General features: G+C 39.6%; 1 protein-coding gene across 6 annotated transcripts in view; it reads left to right on the top strand.

Annotated features, from left to right (window-relative positions):
• The window catches only part of WDR20 (WD repeat domain 20), a 68,520-nt gene extending 54,726 nt beyond the window's left edge, over positions 1-13,794 (top strand). For 4 of the 6 annotated variants that reach the window (XM_053301253.1, XM_053301278.1, XM_053301267.1 and 1 more), the window contains 2 exons: positions 1,366-2,646; positions 13,573-13,794. In XM_053301253.1, the coding sequence (XP_053157228.1) occupies positions 1,366-2,646; positions 13,573-13,626 (1,335 nt within the window). In that variant the 3' untranslated portion in view covers positions 13,627-13,794. Of the gene's footprint in view, positions 1-1,365; positions 2,647-9,017; positions 9,132-13,572 lie in introns of those variants that run through there. The other 2 variants (XR_008317400.1, XR_008317403.1) reach the window with 2 other exon arrangements.
• Positions 13,795-18,045: the final 4,251 nt, after the last annotated feature.

Genomic DNA, 18,045 nt, shown 5'->3' with positions numbered 1-18,045 from the left:
GCATGTGTTCCCAAGACTTGGGTGCTTGTGTGGAGCTAAGGTGTAACCATGGTTCTGTGTTGCTTTGATTTTTGTAGGGTTTCCCCTATATTGTGTCTACAGTCCTGCTCCTTAGTGTGCAGTTCTTTTGCCTTACAGTTTCGCTTCCTACCTCCTTAGTTCCCATTTGTATCTGTGACTCTTTACTGTCTAGGATTCCTATATCCTGCCCTAATATATATATATGCTTATATTCTGTTTCTTGCTTCAGGAGCGTGGCTCTTGACCAAACTGTTGCCCATTCCCCTCTTCTTACAAACAAAGCATTTATGTTGGCTATAGCAACTCAATGAAGTTGTATGCTTTGCACAATTGGTCATGCTGCTCTATATCTTGTATCAAATAAGATGGAAGGACATATTTCTGGGAATGGGGTTCACATTTCATACCTTAGTGTAGCCTTTGTATCAAGAGCAGTCAGTACTAGTGAAACACCACTGCATCCTAGTTGAAGCCATCTGATACTATTCCAGAGAGGGAAGGACATGTAGCTTTATAGCTGGTCACAAGTAGCAGGTATTGCCATCTGTTTTTTCCCTTTTTTTAATTGCCATGTTTGGATGGCTTGGTATGGTAGAATAATTATAAAATCCAGTTGATATGCAATTACTGCCCCCAAACAATGAATCCATAAGCCAAATGACATTGGTTCTTCACAAGAACCAAGTAGAAGTAATTGAAGGTAGAATCAGCAACAGGAAAATCTCTATCATTTGCGGATAATTACCTTGAATGTTTGGACTTCGATTCTAGGAATACAATATTTTTTCTGTGGCTCAGGCCCCTGACTTATCCAGAGATTGGATCTCTTCCCTATCCTGGGATCAGTATCTCAGAATAATTTTAAGTCCTGCTTACTTTGTGATCACAATTACTTCTGTCTGAATAATTTTTGTTTTCTTCCTATTTTCACTTTAGTACAATAGAGCTATAATACTAGATGATCCCATTATTACCCAGATTGCACACTTTCTGGTGGATCCCTAAAGCTAGGTTTGTTTTTTCAAGGATGAATTCAGTAAGTGTCTTAAAGTTTCTTGTTCTCACTTTACATCTCTGGCAGGCCTATAGGTGAGTAGCCTTTCATCACAGAATGTAAAGCTTCCTGTGCCTAGTTCTGTTTATTTATTTATTTAGCTTAAATTATTTAAGGGAGACCTCTTATAACTTGCTACATATTTGTTTGGAGCAAGGGACATAAACTTTGTTCACAAGTAGAATTGTATATCTTAAAATACTTACAGGAAGCAAATTAGTACACACACTAATTGAAAACTGCAATGCTGAGATGGCTCTGATGTATACCTGTTTTCCTTTGTTTTTCAGAGACTAATAGACAAGACCAGAGTAACCTGTGTAAAATGGGTGCCCGGTTCAGAAAGTCTCTTCCTAGTAGCTCATTCAAGTGGCAATATGTACTTGTATAATGTGGAACACAATTGTGGTACCACAGCCCCACACTATCAGCTACTTAAACAAGGAGAGAATTTTGCAGTCCACACGTGCAAGAGTAAATCTACACGAAACCCTCTGCTTAAATGGACCGTAGGTGAGGGTGCTCTGAATGAATTTGCGTTTTCCCCAGATGGGAAATTCTTGGCATGCGTTAGCCAAGATGGCTTTCTTCGTGTATTTAACTTTGATTCGGTGGAGTTGCATGGTACAATGAAAAGCTACTTTGGAGGACTGCTGTGTGCTTGTTGGAGCCCAGATGGAAAATACATTGTAACAGGTGGAGAAGATGACTTGGTGACTGTCTGGTCTTTTGTGGACTGTCGAGTGATAGCTAGAGGCCATGGACACAAATCATGGGTCAGTGTTGTGGCCTTTGATCCATATACCACTAGTGTAGAAGAAAGCGATCCAATGGAATTTAGTGGCAGTGATGAGGATTTCCAAGACCTTCTTCATTTTGGAAGAGATAGAGCAAATAGCACACAGTCTAGGTTATCAAAAAGGAACTCTACAGACAGTCGCCCAGTAAGTGTAACATACAGGTTTGGTTCAGTAGGCCAGGATACGCAGCTATGTTTATGGGACCTAACGGAAGATATCCTCTTCCCACATCAACCCCTCTCAAGAGCAAGGACACACACAAATGTCATGAATGCCACAAGCCCACCTGCAGGAAGTGGTGGAGCTAACCCAGGAAGTAATGGAAACAGCATCACGACACCTGGAAACTCTGTACCCCCTCCTCTTCCACGGTCAAATAGCCTTCCACATTCTGCAGTCTCCAACTCTGGCAGTAAAAGCAGTGTCATGGATGGTGCCATTGCCTCTGGTGTTAGTAAGTTTGCAACCTTATCACTACATGACCGGAAGGAAAGACATCATGAAAAAGATCACAAGAGAAACCATAGTATGGGACATATATCTAGTAAGAGCAGTGACAAACTGAACCTAGTTACTAAAACCAAAACGGACCCAGCAAAAACTTTGGGAACGCCGCTCTGTCCCAGAATGGAAGATGTTCCTTTGTTAGAGCCTCTTATCTGTAAAAAGATAGCACATGAAAGACTGACTGTGTTAATTTTTCTTGAAGACTGTATAGTCACTGCTTGTCAGGAGGGATTTATTTGCACATGGGCAAGGCCTGGTAAAGTGGTAAGTTTTAATCCTTAATGCTGCATCAAAGAAGTAGAACTTGAATAGGTCGTTTTTCTCCAAACATAACTGAATGTTGATTATAAAATTTCTTTATGCTTAATGTAAAAAATTATTTCCTCAGAGCCATACTTTTGGATACTGCATGCCATATTTCTGAACAATTTGAAGTGTCTAGCTCGGGTAAAGTTCTTTTAAAATACAGTTGCCTTCCAGCCAGAGATGTGTTGTGTATCCAAAGTGTCAGTGATAGTTTTCCTATATTTTCAAAGCTATTTTTGTATAACATGATTGAGACAAATCTAAAAATCAGTTCATGAGGGTAAAACTGTAAGGGCATTCAGGACTATAATATGGTTGCAGCTAGGGTAAGCTGTTGCCTGGTGTAATATAACATGCATTTTAGACAATTGAATTTGGAACACTTGCCTGGCAGAAATCCATGACGCAGGATGTGTTCTCAATCCCCACCCCCCCAAACAAAAGGCTAGTCATAGTACTGAGAGTTTTTAATTCTCCTTCAGTGATTATCTCAAGGACAATTTGTAGTGTCTCCATTTAAAATTTAAATAAACTGGTATTAAATATGCACTGTAGTATTCTGACTTTTAGTATCAATCTCCTTCAAGCATAACTGTGTAAAGGTCATGTTAAAAAAAAAGAGAGAAACCCCCTAGTAGAATGTATCGCACTCATTTTTTTCCTTGTCACTTTTAAAGTACTTTTATGTAAAAAGTATTTTTAACTTATGCATTTTCCATTAAATCCACAGGCTTCAATGTGGCACTAGTAATGTTTTCTTTCATGCTGAAATTAGCTATTTAATTTTTAGCACCTTTATACTGATACAGTTTGGTTGATCTTTAAAGATGCATAGTAACTTGTAGTGTATGGCCAGGATACAAAAAATCCTGAGGTGGCTACTGTGGGTGCACTGGATCATTTTGCACTTGCCCTGCCAAAAGGTCACCCATGTTAGCTTAGGAACCCTTTTGATGCAGCACCAAACAAAGGCTGCGGTTCAAAGCAAAAAGTCCAATACACTTATGGAAGTGCTTTGTGCATGCACACAGGTTTCTGTGGATTCTAGCCAATGAATGGACTAGTAATGGAACCCCTTTGGCTGATGGTTGTCTTTTTGGAGACTTGGTGTTAAGCAGTCTTTTGATATCTCCTCGAATGTCAACCATAAGGTACTTGAAAGTTATCATTGGGAACTCCTGGAGTGCACAGATTACAGAAAACATATGCAAGAAGAGATCGGCATTTCTTCCAATAAAAATTAAGGCTCACTCTACAAGTGGAGTGTGCAGCTTCACAATTTCTCTAAAAGGTAAAATGAGATTTCAACACTTAAGTGAAATCCTGACAGATGTGCTAATATGTGCTATCTCTTGTACATCTCAGTTTGGATCAGCTAAATCTGGAAACAGGTGGTATTGTTGGCGGTGGGGGAGAGCAAATTCTGATAAATGATAAAACTGCATTTGTTCCTGTGTTCTAAAATCATGGAAATGTTTAACTTTACAGATATGGATTGATGAGGTAGGCTATCCATGACAGAGAATATTGCCACCCTGCTTAATCATTAGAAATTCCAAAGGAACTTAATACTGGCCTGTTAGCCACTTCAGTTTCTGCTAAGGCTCTGTAAAGGAGCTATGAACTGTACCAATTAAACACAACTTGCATTTAGTGACTGTTTGATTTGGAACACATTTCAAATATTTCAGAGATAGAGTATGCAGTATCAAAAGCTAGGATTTATGTTTGGCCAATGCGGAAATCTTTACTAAAAGGTAAGTTTCATGCTGATGCTATTCACTAGATCTCTGAAAACTAATATCGCACACTGATGTAAATGCCATATTGTTTAGGATGTGTTTACTTAGAATGGGTTTAAAATTACTACTTTTTCCTTCTTAGCAGTCAGTGGGCTCACTCAGCTGGCCTAAACTAGCAAGTTTGGTGATATGTTTACAGGGCTCTGGCCGGGGAGGTATTTGTGCCAGAAAGTTGTTAATGAGCATCTTTTTTGTTTTATAGGAGAGCACTTATTAAACTTTATACCTATTTAACAAGACTTCAAAAACACTCATGGTAACATATTTTTTCCTCCTGGGGTTATAGACTTCATACTTGTGTCTTGCCTTAGTTTAGTCCTGTAATTAAGTTGCATTCCCTTGAAAGTTCTTAAAGCTGCTTCCTACCTTGGTTGCCATTTGTCCCTGAGATTCTTAGCAGACTGCTTCCGTTGCCATTTTCCTCTGCTAAAAGTGTGACCCACCCTTTGCCAGAATATCTCAGTTGGGTAGAAGGGCCCCAAACTTCCAGCTTTAGGAAAGACTGGGCCAGAAGACACCACCAGTTCTGTAGCCTGAAACCTCACTGCTATTCAGCTAGCCATATCTTTTCCCCTTTCCCATCTCTTTTGTGTTCGATCGGTCTGGTGCAGCCAGGTTAGCAAGCGGTCTGTTCCTACAGAACAGGATTAGAATGGACACTCATTCCTTAGAAAATAAGCAGCTTTGGTCTGGCCTCTTATTTGTCTTGGCTGCAATTCCCAAACATAGTTTCAGCATTGGGATCCCATAGGGCAGAAAGATGCACTGTCAAGACAGTAAGAAGACTTACACTACAAGCCTTAGGACTTCCTGCTTAGCATTCTTGCCATGTCTTGCATTTCCTCACTATCATTTTTTCTCTCTTTCCAAGTATGATTTTAAACACGTGTTCAAATGTAAAGTACTGTGTTCCAGTACTGTAGGATGAGCCCCTGTCTCATTACAGCAAAATATTCAAACTATGCTAATTTAGGGGGAAATTGCCTATTTCTCTCAGTAATAACTTTGTGAAAATATATGCATTGAACTACTGGGAAAAGACAAAATACATAGAACATCTCTTGGCCATTGCCTTTCAATTATGTTCGGTAGAGACAGCAGGAAGATGCTTGCATTTCTTTGCAATGCTATGTTCACATCTAGACTTCTGTCAAAGGTGTTGCCTTAAATGACAGACCCTACCCAGATCATCTATATTACTACTTGTAATTTCAGGGAAATTTGCCACTTATCTCAAAAGCTCATGGTAAAAGTGGACAATTTCAGAGGAATAGCTGAGTGAAATGGCAGCATATACCCTGGCAGAGTAAATGTTACCACTTTGTACAACAAAATGCACATGAAATTCAGAATATTTATTTGAACTATATTGTACAGAAAAATCTAGATTTAAATTATAGGACATCTTTAAGTTTTCCAATAAATGGCAACTGTAGTACAGCATCATGTTTAAGTGAGCTCTGTTTTTGTTAAAGTATTTACCAGACATTTTGTGCTAAATTCTCCTTGTTGGAAAAAGTTTATTTGTTGCACAAAGTGCTGCTGTTGGGAACTACTATGTTGTTGGGAACAATCCTATGTTGTTGGACATAATTTTGAATTCAGGGATGGTTTTGAAAGAGATGGATCAGTGTTTTAATTTTGAGGTTGTCTTGGTAAAATGTAAAACACCTTGAAATATAAGCTCTGCAAACAAGTGTTTGGTGATTCCTTGAAATATTGCCATACATTGTCCATTATCAGGATGAAATAAACCAGTTTAAGAAGGTGCCCATTCAAAGAATGGGCCAATTACTTCTGTGAAGCCAGGAGAGTGTAATTGCCTTATAATGTGGGTGTCCGGATCAGGAGGGAATGATTGTTACTAAAGACTTTTCAGAAATACTTTGTTTTAAATGCTTGATCTTTTGGAACTCAGTTATGTACTTGAAAAGACTGTGTCTGCCTCCCTCCTATCACGTTCAAGTTACTAAATTTGCATTCAGAATACCTGCTGGCCTGCTTGTGTTAAGAGAGAAAACCAGCTAACTTACTGTCACATAACTTGTGTAAAGTTTAAAGAAAGATTTTTTTTCCTGAATCTATGGAATCTGTATACATGAATATGTTAAGATTCACACGTTAGGTGATACTGTACAAAATTGTAATGATATAGTGAAAAATCAGCAGTAAAATTCATATGTATTCTTTATAAACCATCTACTTTCTTGACAACTTGAATAAATTTCATAAGAGCCTTTCTAACATGACAAATTGTTAAACTAAATTGACTGTTGCAATAATAATGAAGCTTTAATAAGTATTGTTGGTATATTTATAATTTTAAAAAAATCCATGTTTGTTTCATACTGCTTATTTTTTAGCATTTTATGTCACTGTTTCAGCTGAAGAACCCTACTAAATACTTGACATTACAGAATAATTTACTGGGGTTGTCCTCTGTATACTGACGTTAAATAAAAAAAAGTGTGACTGAACTGTAAAATGTAGATAACTCAGTAGTGCTTCTCATGCCTGAAGTTTGAAATGTTGATTTGCTACAAATTGGGACTTATCTCCTATGCAGTAGGCACCTTCCTGAACAAATCGCCACTGTGAAACTGTGCTTTTGTATTTGCCGATTTATAAATAACCCTAAATTTGTGTTCAAAGTTTTGAATTTAAGATCTATTTCAAATGTTTGCTTAGTTTTTACCTCCTAATATTGACCTGTCACATAATTCATGTCCATTGGAACTGTTATAGGTACCATGTTGATTTAATTGAAATAATGTGCAGTGGGGGGTTTGATAAATTGGTGTTTCCAGATTAAATAACAGCCAATAGTAAAATTAAGATCATATTGTAAATCCATTAAAGAGCTATTGGAATGAAGAATTGATGCTTTTTGGATTCTACAGGAGCTTTTTCATTGGCCAGATTGTTTCATTAACACCATTTAGTGAAGCGCATCAGGGTTGCTAACTGAATTTGATCAATGGCACATACAGATGATCCAAAGCTAGCTCTAAACTAAATGAATGACAACCCAATGTATGTCTAGCCAGTTAATCAGGTAGACTGCCAATACTGTCAATTGTTACTGTTTGTGCTGATTGAACTAGACAGTGTTACATGTTTCCCTAAAGCAAGAGTTGAAACTTTTGAAGTAGTGGAGAGATGTCTTTCCCAGACCACTGCTCTCCAAGTTAAGCTTTAAAACGCACCTCCTGACCTTAGTTTCCGAAGTCTTTCTTTGCAGTTCTTGTCTTGTGACCCTATTCCTTTGTTTTATTAACAAATCTCCCTGCTTAGTAAAGTGGTCCAATGGGGTGAGTTTCTGAGCAAGGAATCTCTCTGGAAACACAACATGAAGAAGAAAATGCGAGGTACCTTCTGAAATGTGACAGCTGACTTTAGATGTTCTTGAAGTCTTTCCAGTCAGATCACTTTCATTTCTAGCCTGGCTTTTAATTTGTCAGAATTCCCCAGAAATGGCAAGTAACAATTATCTGTTCTGACCTGTTTGATTGCTAACTGGGTCATCCCTGGTCCACTGGGCAACTTGGAGAGCTTGCAAAGTTCTTACATTTGTCAACACATCACTAAATTTTGTGATTGTGCTTTTGAGTTGACAGACATTTGCTAAATCAAGTCTTGGCCATTATTTAGTGGGGTATCCTACTACACACACACACACACACACACACACACACACACACACACACACACACCATGGCCATATAAGGGGGCTTGTTATGACTTGTGTTATACATAAGTCTAGTTAATGTAGGATTATTCTCTTGTAGGAGTAACACATGCAATATATGGTTTACACATTGAATATGTGTAATCTGTTGTTGTTTGATTGTTTGTTGAATTTATATACTGCCTAATATAAAAATCTCTAGGTGGTATACAGTTATAGCTAGTGAGCCAACCACTATTAATGTACTTTTTAGGTTCACATCGACAGATTATGTATTGAAAATGGAAATGTGAGCAGATTCAGGGTATTGGGGGTAACTTTGTATCGTGTTCCTTCCAGATGACTTGCATTTTAAAGATTCCCAATCTTCTGTAAAAAAAAAATATATTAGCAAGTCTTGTATAGAATTGCTTCTTTCCTTGGTTGGAACCACCAAGAGAGAGAATTTTATCTTGCTATATTGGTTGCTGCTAGAGAAGGGAACCAGTAACTGGCATTATGCTTTGCCTAGAATTTTGCAGCTTTTTCAATTTAAGCTTTAGTTTGCTTATCCAAGGACTATACATCTGAACAGTGCTTCCATGTTTTTTTCATTGTATTTGAAAAGGAATAATTAACCTTGATCATAGTTGGCAAAGTAATGTCTAAGGCATGATCTGGAAGTGGAACTGCTGAATCCCTTTGAATATGCAGCAGTGTGTGTGTGAAGGGATAGATATGGCTTGTGACTGGATCATCCTAGACTTAAGCTACTGTCTACCTGAAGTGAAGCCTGCTTCTGATTCAGGAGTCTTGAGCATACCCAGTGAATATTAACTGCACTCCTTTGCTTTTGTTAGTTAAGAATGCCAGCCTTCATAGGGTAGGCTCAAGAACTGCTACTGATTATGTGCAAGAGGAAATATATTCAATACTGATGGGAAGAGAACAGTGCAGAAGGTCAACCTTAGCAGGTATGAGTGTCAGGAAGAAATGTGTGACTTGCATTTTGACTGCTAAGGAGCATAATGTGGATAAGATTTCAGTGTTCTGATTTGGACTTCATAGCAGAAGCAGGGGGAAAGATCCAGTGAAGCACCACAATGGCTTCAACTCAGAAAGCTGCAAAAGGTTAAAGTGTTATATTTGATTTTGAACCTTCCACCTAATCTGTGCTCATGCTTGCAAACTTGTACATACAGATCTGGGGGGTGACTCCTGGATGAAAATCTTTTTTGTGCAGATTGACTTAGTGAGCAGGGTATATTTAGAGTACATGTCAGAGAAGAGCTAAAATCACAGAAGCTTTTCTCCATAGTCATTCACTTATCTGCTTCCTCAGCGTTGCTGTTGGAAGCAACGATGGTGTTTGCCAAAAAGTGATCCCAGTTCTGATTTTCTTTAAGTTGATAGTAGCATGCCTATTAAGGCAGAACAGATGTTTGTGCAGGTGTTCTCCCCCACCTTCATGTTCATACTTAAATTGCAACAGTGTTTTATGTTGAGCTGTGCATTGAGAATTGATAAAGTCAAACAAAAGGCCAGGTTTTTTGCAATTCCTTAGTGGTTTGTTTCATAGACTGTTGTACTTGCCTTCCTGAAAGCAAACTTTTGCCAGGATCCACCTAATCACAGTCCATACTTGAATTAGTTACCAGTTTCAGCACGGTTAGATTGAATCTTATATATGTGTGTAGCTTGCACAATTAGAGCTTGACACTTCAGGATGGTTACTCATTGAGTGTTTGTGTATTCCACTGGGCAAACTGCCAAGCTTTTTATATCTGTTTTTAAAAAACTGGGTGAAGGCAGACTGCACATGGTCAGTATCAAGGGTGTGCACAAATCAATTTCTGCAATTCAATTTGAGGTCAGCTTGGCCAGCTGTCTTGACGAATCAGCTAAATTGATTTGGATGATTTGAGTGCCATTTTGAGAAACGTTTCCCCAGCAAAATAGGCCTCAAAATGGCACTTAAATAACCCTGAAATGGGCCCTCTGTTTTGAGGGTGATTCAGTTTGAGGTCAAATATGTTAATTGCCCCAATTTGTCCCACATTGATTCAACCTCAAATCAAGTTGCACACCCTGGTCAGTATGACTTCACTCTTGCTTCCAAAAACACATTTAGAAGGAAGGCTTATGGGAATTAAATGGGGTCCCAACTAAAAAGCAGAACTCTGAAGAGCTACCTGAAGTGCACCCATGATCCTGCAAGTGTAATGGGATCTTACTTTTTTCCTTGAGGGGGACTCCCTCAAGCTGTATTGTGCATTGTTTGTGAAATAACCCCTCCCCCCCACCACCATTCTTGTTCATATCTTGGTGGCTAGAGCCCATGTTTTTTTGCAGAAGGTCCCTTCTGCAAAAAGGGGTAATCTGTGAGAAGCATCTCCAGCTGAAAGATTTCGGGTAGCAGGGATGGAGAAGACCTTGGAGAGGCACAGCCAGTCAGAAAAGGGAGTGCTAAAGCAGACAAACTGACTTAACTTAAAGTAAGCATGCGTGTTTACACAAGTACAGAGAAAATGTATAGAACATAGTACATGGTAAGGATTACAGCATTCTGTAAGCTGGATATTTTCATAGCTTCTCAGATAGAAGCATGGCCTAGACTCTTTTGGATGCCATATTTGCAGTTTAAATTAAGATTGGTCAGAGAATAGAGTTTCAGTGCTTTGAAGCTTCCCTATGACTGACACAGAAGCAGAGCATCAAGCAAGTTCAGCAAGTATATGCACATCTACATTATTTATATAGACCACTGAATTCAGTTTTGCTTGGTGCAGAATTGTAATGGCAGCCCAGCCCATCAGAACTAAAAGTAGAATTCCCTTCTTCAGAGGCTGTATTGTAGTGCTGAGATGGAGAGAAGTGTTGTGGGGGAAGGAGACCAGATGGATCTAACTACAGAACAATCTAAACTCTTGCTGTGTTGGGCTGTTCATTTTAGCATCTATTCTGCCCAAGATCAAAATCTGGGGAAGTCTCACTCCTGCAGGAGGTACGCATAGCATATGTCAAATTTTTATGTCACATTTATTAACTACTACCTGTGGGCTTCTCAGAGACATCTGGTGGGCCGCTGTGTAAAACAGGATGTTGGACTAGATAGGCCTTGGGCCTGATCCAGCAGGGCTGTTTGTATGTTCTAATTATTGCTAATGTTTTAGCTTATTCAGAGTGGGTGCTTTCTCACAACTCCTATTGCCATTTGAATCCAGCAGTTTTTCATGTCTCCAGGACTGAGAGTTTTATGCTGGTGAGCATGGTGTGGAATAAATCTTAGTGTACCATACCTGGGACTAGCAATATTTTCTGTACCTGTAACAAGGAATGCAATCTTTGCTTTAAAAAAAAATGGCACAGAATTTTAAACAAAGAACATAGAGTCTGGTGACATTCAGTCTGAGGATGACTTCTGTTTTCAGAAGTGTAGAGTGTATTGAATGTTTGGGGCAGAGCCAATAAGAACTCCTGTAGATGGAATTATTAATTCTGTTACAATTGCTCTGGGGTCTTGAGCTTGATTGACCTTGAGTCATACCATACTGAGGTAAGAAAAAGGTCTACAAATCAGTGTATGATGGAAGATGAGTTTGCCCTATCTACACTTAAAGTGCAACAATACCATTTAAGGGTTAGGCATGCTTTTTAGTAATGTATGAAAGCATGGGGAAAGGCAAACCCAAACCTCTGTTTATTTCCTCTAAAGCCTGACTTGCCAGCCTAGATAATAACTTTGCTTCTGATTGAGAAATTATTCCTATAAATGCTCATTAAGCTATAAATCGATGACAGACCAGCTTACTTATTGAACATATGACTTGATAAAGATGAAGTCTTAATGGGTTTATCAAAGCTTGCAGTTTAAAAATACTAGCTGACATCCAGACTAATGTTACAAGCATCAAAAAACTTTCCACATGCACAACAGGGGAAGGGTGACTTTTTTTTTCTTATATCCTTCCTTCTGCAGCCACTGTGTCTCACGAAAATGTCCCCGAGGGCTGCAGAGGGAAAGAGGAATTGGCAAAAATTGCTGCCCCCTTGTGCATGTGGAATACGTTACAGCATGCATGTTAGTCTGAATGTCAGCCACTTACTGGAAATGCTGGACTGTGGGGGAATTACACATCAGATCTTGGGTGGAGTCTCTTGCTAGTGTTCCTCTCCATGGTTTGTTTGCCAGCAAGTGCATGCCCCAGTAAGGGACTGGCTTCCCTGAACTGCTGTTAAAGGTAAAGTGTGCCGTCAAGTCTATTTCAATTCCTGGCGCCCACAGAGCCCAGTGGTTGTCTTTGGTAGAATACAGGAGGGGCTTACCATTGCTTCCTCTCACACAGTCTGAGATGCCGCCTTTCAGCATCTTCCTTTATCACTGCTGCCCAATATAGTACCAGTGGGGATTCGAACTGGCAACCTGCTTGTTGGTCAAGCATTTCCCCTTTATCCCACTTAAGGTGCTACTGTTACACAGAGTCAAAACAGATGACATTGGGTTGGTTAGTCAGGTAGATCTTCAAATCAGAAGGGCTCGGTTGTGTCATTTGAAATGGCAGGGAGAAGTCTTTTCCAACCCCCAGTTCTGCACTCAAGGAAAATGCCCAATGGGTTGCAGTATTGGTCTTTGTCACTGGAATAGATCAAGTGGCTTAGAGAAACCCTCACCTTCTGTCTGAAGCATCAGGCAGGCAGATCTAATCAGAATGAGCATCTTTGCCTGGTATGATTACTCATGATTAACTTCTGCTCTTTATGGGTGCAAACTGTGTGCCTGCAAGAGCATCAGTACTTTGGGAGGAAGAGTGGCATGGGATATGTTGCCTTGACCTCCTCACAATCAAGGATGCCTGATGCAAAGATGACCTGTAGCTCCCTTTTTCCTAGTGCTTTAATATCCTAGTTTTAGAAAAATTTAAGGAGTTTGTAAGATGCAAGTTAAGACCTAACCTTGGAGCATACTCCTGTTTTTCTCTAAGCCATGTAAAAATAATCAAGAATTCTGCAATTCCTTTGACTAGCATTTGTATTTCAGCATAAACTTTCATAAACTAGAGCAAACTTTGTCAGATGTGCTAGGGTAACAATGCAGCCGATGAAACGGGGTTGTAATCCAAAAAAGCGTATGCCTCACTAAAATCTGCTCATCCCTAAAGTTCCCCAAGACCCCTGTTTTATTAGAACAGCCAAAAGCGGAATTCTAACCACATGCTAGATCTTGAGTGTTGTCTTCAACTAAGCTACCAGGTAAAGAATTAAATCATTCACCTAAGATTATTTAACAAGTTCATCTTCCAGTTGTAACTCAGAGTATGCAAGTTCACTGTGCACTGAAAGTCTGCAAACGTAACTGTTTAGAAAGCTAAATGTTGGGTTCTTTTGCTGGATTAATGTAAATTGCTTTGTTTGCAGGGTTTATTGCCATCCCAAAACCAGGCCAATTCTCCAAGTGGAACTGTAGTATAGCCATCACACTCCTGCTAGCAAATCTTTGAACACAGAACAAGAAGTAATGGCATTGGAACCAGGAGCTGCTGTTCAGCCAGCCAGAGAGCATCACAAATTCTTAAAGGCAGAGTGTAAACTTGGGAGTTATGTGAATCACATAGTGTTCTACTATATATATATATATATATATATATATATATATATATATATATATATATATATATATATATATGAGTTCTTTTTACAGCTAATATTTTTAGGCTGCTTGCCCAAAGAAGAATTTTGCTTAAAAATGCTTCTTTTGGTGTTGCAATTTAAAATAGTAAAGCTCTTTTCCTTATAGTGTAAAATAAAATGTTTCTTAAATCCAAATAAGTTTAATGGTTATATAAATTAGAACTTCACAGTTGTTGGGCTTTTTGCACTGATTTTTTTTTTTTTTTTAAACCAGAGGTGGTTAGCCTGGAATGCTCTCATGGGAAATGAAAGTCATAACTTTCTGGCTTAACAAATGTAATTCAGGAAGATGGATGCTGCAATCATAGGGTTTTTTCCTTGAAAAAAGAAATATTGTTTGCACTTAAATAGCTTAATGCTAATAGAGAATTACTTTGAAATGGGTGCTTGGACGCCCTGTAAAAGCAATGTTATGGAGAAGAGATCCTTTGTATCTATTAAACAACTTATTTTAATAATGTTTTCAACTACAATCAGATCTGTATTATATGTGTAAATAATGTAATTCAGTGGTTGGGGAGAAATCAGTCATGACACTAGTAATTTTCATCACTTAAGAAAATGATATTTCTAATTCAGAAAATACATATTAAACTATCTTGAATATGCAGTTTTGTTTACTTTCTGTTTAAATTAAATCAATTTTGATGTAAGTTTTTTGAATGGAATGTGTTTGGTGCAAACATGGGCTAATCTTGTAGAACATACTCCTTTGAATAACGCTGTGCTCAGGTCCACTAGTTATTTAATAGGGCTTGCCTTTTTATTTGGACACACTTTCATTTCCCTACACTTTATTCTGCACACAGTTCTTTTCTCAATATACTTTGCAGAACACTGCACCAGTTCTTAAAATAAGCCTGTACACTGGGGTTTTTTAAACACGTTAGGCATCTAACAGTGATATAGTATCGCCAATTTTCGTATTAGGAATGCATAGCTTAACATATTGGTTAATGCTACTAGATATTTTTAAAACATTGTATTGAAATAGATTAATACTACAGAATAATGTGCCAAAGTGTGCAGATTACCTGTTTCAAAGGGAATGATGCCTTCTGTTAGATCTATCCTCTAAGAAGGTAAACGCTGATTGATTAGTTACTATTAAACAGACTTGGCTACACTAAAGACTGGAGCATCCCATCCCATTTTTCCTTGAAGAAAATGCTCTGCTGCTGCTGGATTCTGCCGTGAGTGGGAAGTAGTCCACCCCCTCAATATCTGAAGCCCTGCCTTCTGACTATGCGCGTACCTAAATACTCTTGGCTGAAACAGGCACACAGGCTACAATCTGCAGAGCCCATTTAGGCTATGTACAACCTTCTGTGCTCACAGCAAGGCTTAGGACTTATCAGGGTCAGTTCCGGATTTCCCGGGGCCCTCGACAAACAGCCCTCTTTGGGCTCCTTCCTCTTTGGTCACCTTGTAGGTTCATGAGCCAAGCCCACAAATTTTGGGCACTGGTACCATCTCAGGGTGTGAATGCTCATAGTGCTTTCCCCCAGAGATGGAAAAAAGGTGATAGCATTGTTGCACACATTGTTGCACTTACAGCTTTCTCTGTGTTAACACCCCTTCTTTATCCCTATCCCCAAATGTTTAGGGTAAAATTGTAGTCACTTTTGCACAGAGCAATGGGGTAGGGTAACAATCAGTTGTACTCTCTCCATGGATAATCTCTGGAGGACATTTCTGCCAACTTTCTTTTCCATTCGTCTGATACCAATACAATTTTATAGCAGTTATTGTGTGTCAAAAATGTAATTCAAAATTTGGCCGCTGCAGGCCCAATGGTCAGGACAAGAAAAGCCTGAGACTGAAAGTATTGCCATGCTTTCCCCTGTTTACCATCTCTAGGGGTGTAGGCCTTGTCAAAAAATCAGTGAGCCTTCGTTCTCAACTTGTACCAACCATCTCAGCTGGCTCATGCACTGTTGGGGAATATTTGGGGGAATGGGAGAGGTGACAGTGATACTTGACTGAGAGGGTTGTTGTGTTGCTACTTCCTTGGGGGGCTGCCCCCCCCTCCCCGCCCATCACCAAACAGGAACAATCACTGAGAGATGCCTGCATTACTATAGGACTATCTCCTAGAGGCTCCTGTATCAACTAGGGCAAGTTCCGTTGTGGATGAGATAGGAGAGGTGAAGAATGTCTCTCTCAGCAGCACAAAGGACCATCAGCTGCCACTGCATAATGCTGACATAATACTAGGCCAAGAATGTGTGAGTGAGGAAAGGTCTGATGTGAGACAATGGGTACTGTATTTACCCAAATAGAAGATGACTCCTGAATTTAAGACTGGTTTCTAACATCAAAGAAGTTACTCTTCGGTTCATGTAAATACTGTAGTTAGGTTGGGGACAAGCTTGAGCACTTCCCGCGCCTGGCTCTTGTAAGATTTTCTAGTTAAACTACCAGTTGCAATGACAGCTGAACCAGCAAGCTGTTGGTTGCATTTCCTATAAACCACAGTTGCGTACAGCACATTGATTCTGGTTTGCAGAGTGCATTCACGCCAGTTTCCTTGTTTGGATATGAGGAGAAACTGTTCTTTAACAGACCACTAAACCTTATATAGAGCCAGGCAGACAAATAGGGGTGTTCAAATTCCGGTAGTTTGGATCCAGAGTGCGATGTCTGGACCAGGCCAGCATGCGCAACCGCTAGTCCTGTGGCTAGCTGGATTGTAAATGCTACAGCCAAGTCGATATATCTACATCCTATTCTCACTATATGGTTAAATCACATTTTGAATGTCAGGCTTAAGTGGGGGGAAATGGTTTGATGCAGTGTGGGAAAACTGCTATTGAAAACTACTGTGCTGTGTTTTAAGCTATATATCTAAAACAGCACTCTGGATTTTTCTCAGGACAGCTTTGATTGAGTTTCATCATACCATCTTTACATATTTCTGTGTTTGAAAAAGAGCAATAGCACTGCAAAGCTTACAAATATATAGTACTGCTTGCAATGCAATACAAATAGATCTTGGGACAAAAATCAAAAGGTCTGTGTTTCAGGGAATCCTGTTGTGGGAAGGTAAGCCAATGTACTTTTTTTTGGTTGATCATTGGTAGCATGTCAGCACAAAGGTTGCCAATTCTCCAGCACTGGCCTAGAGTTCCTAGGATTCAAACTCTTGGTGACTATTGAAAGCAATCCTGGCGATAAGCAGCCTGAGATTATGAAAAATACTGAAAAAAGTATTGTGAAAAAAATCTTTGAGAGCAGCTTCAGTCAATTGGTAACTCTAAGCCAGCACCATTAAAAAGGCAAGGGAAGGAAACTTCCAATGTACAAAAGTGTACCTGCCTTCCATCTTCAGCAGGTGCTTTGTGCCAGGTAAGTGTCTAGTTACAAGCATCCTTTTAAAATACATGTTTACATGCAGCTTTTAAAAGAACAGTTCTGAGTTCTTACAGCAAGAGGGGTTTTAAACAGAATCACTTATCATATGATCTCCCACTGCATGTAGTTCTCTCCCTGGTTCTTGAAGTGATCTGATCACTGATTATGTATTGATGGCTTCGAAAACTAGGGAGAGAAACATTTCATCAGAATGTGCTCAGAGGCTGTACAAAGTCTTCACCGAAAATAATCTCATCCTATTTGATACAGTAACCAAATTAAAAAGAGGCAGAATAAGGCAGATACAGTAAGAACAGGCTCTTCCCAATGCTCCGCCTACGGCTGGGTTCATAAGTTAAAGATGGAGGGCTGTCAATCTTCAGGATGCCTGCAAACTCATATTGCAAGAGTCTGTTTCAGACATTAATCTAGATGCGGGATTTTCAACCAGGGGTACTTTGGATTCTCGTAGGGGGTATGTAGAGCCCTTCCACCTCCCTGACTAACTTGCATGCTACACTTTTGGCTCCTAATCAATTATCTTGAGCAGAGAGATTCCTCTCCAGCAGGGGAGGGGGAGCATCCCCTTTTCCTCTCAACATGACTGGTTGGGTAGGTGCTCGGTCTCAGCCTTGCTACCCAGGGGAATGCTGGCTGATGCTCAGTGTCAGTATTGCTCTTGCTGCTAAACCTGCCAATCAGGCTGAGGAAGGACTGGGCTGAGCATGAGCATCTGGTCAGCTAATCATGTGGAGGAAGAGGGAGGCAGGGTCAGGTCAGGGGTATGCTGTGGCGCCCTGATCATGAGGCTCTTGAGGGTGGGAGAAAGGAAGCTATAGCATAGAG

This window comes from Hemicordylus capensis, chromosome 1 (genome assembly GCF_027244095.1).
Source record: "Hemicordylus capensis ecotype Gifberg chromosome 1, rHemCap1.1.pri, whole genome shotgun sequence".
Classification (NCBI taxonomy): Eukaryota; Metazoa; Chordata; class Lepidosauria; order Squamata; family Cordylidae; genus Hemicordylus; species Hemicordylus capensis.
The sequence above is the reverse complement of the archived record's forward strand: the minus strand, read 5'-3'. Positions and strand labels throughout refer to the sequence as shown.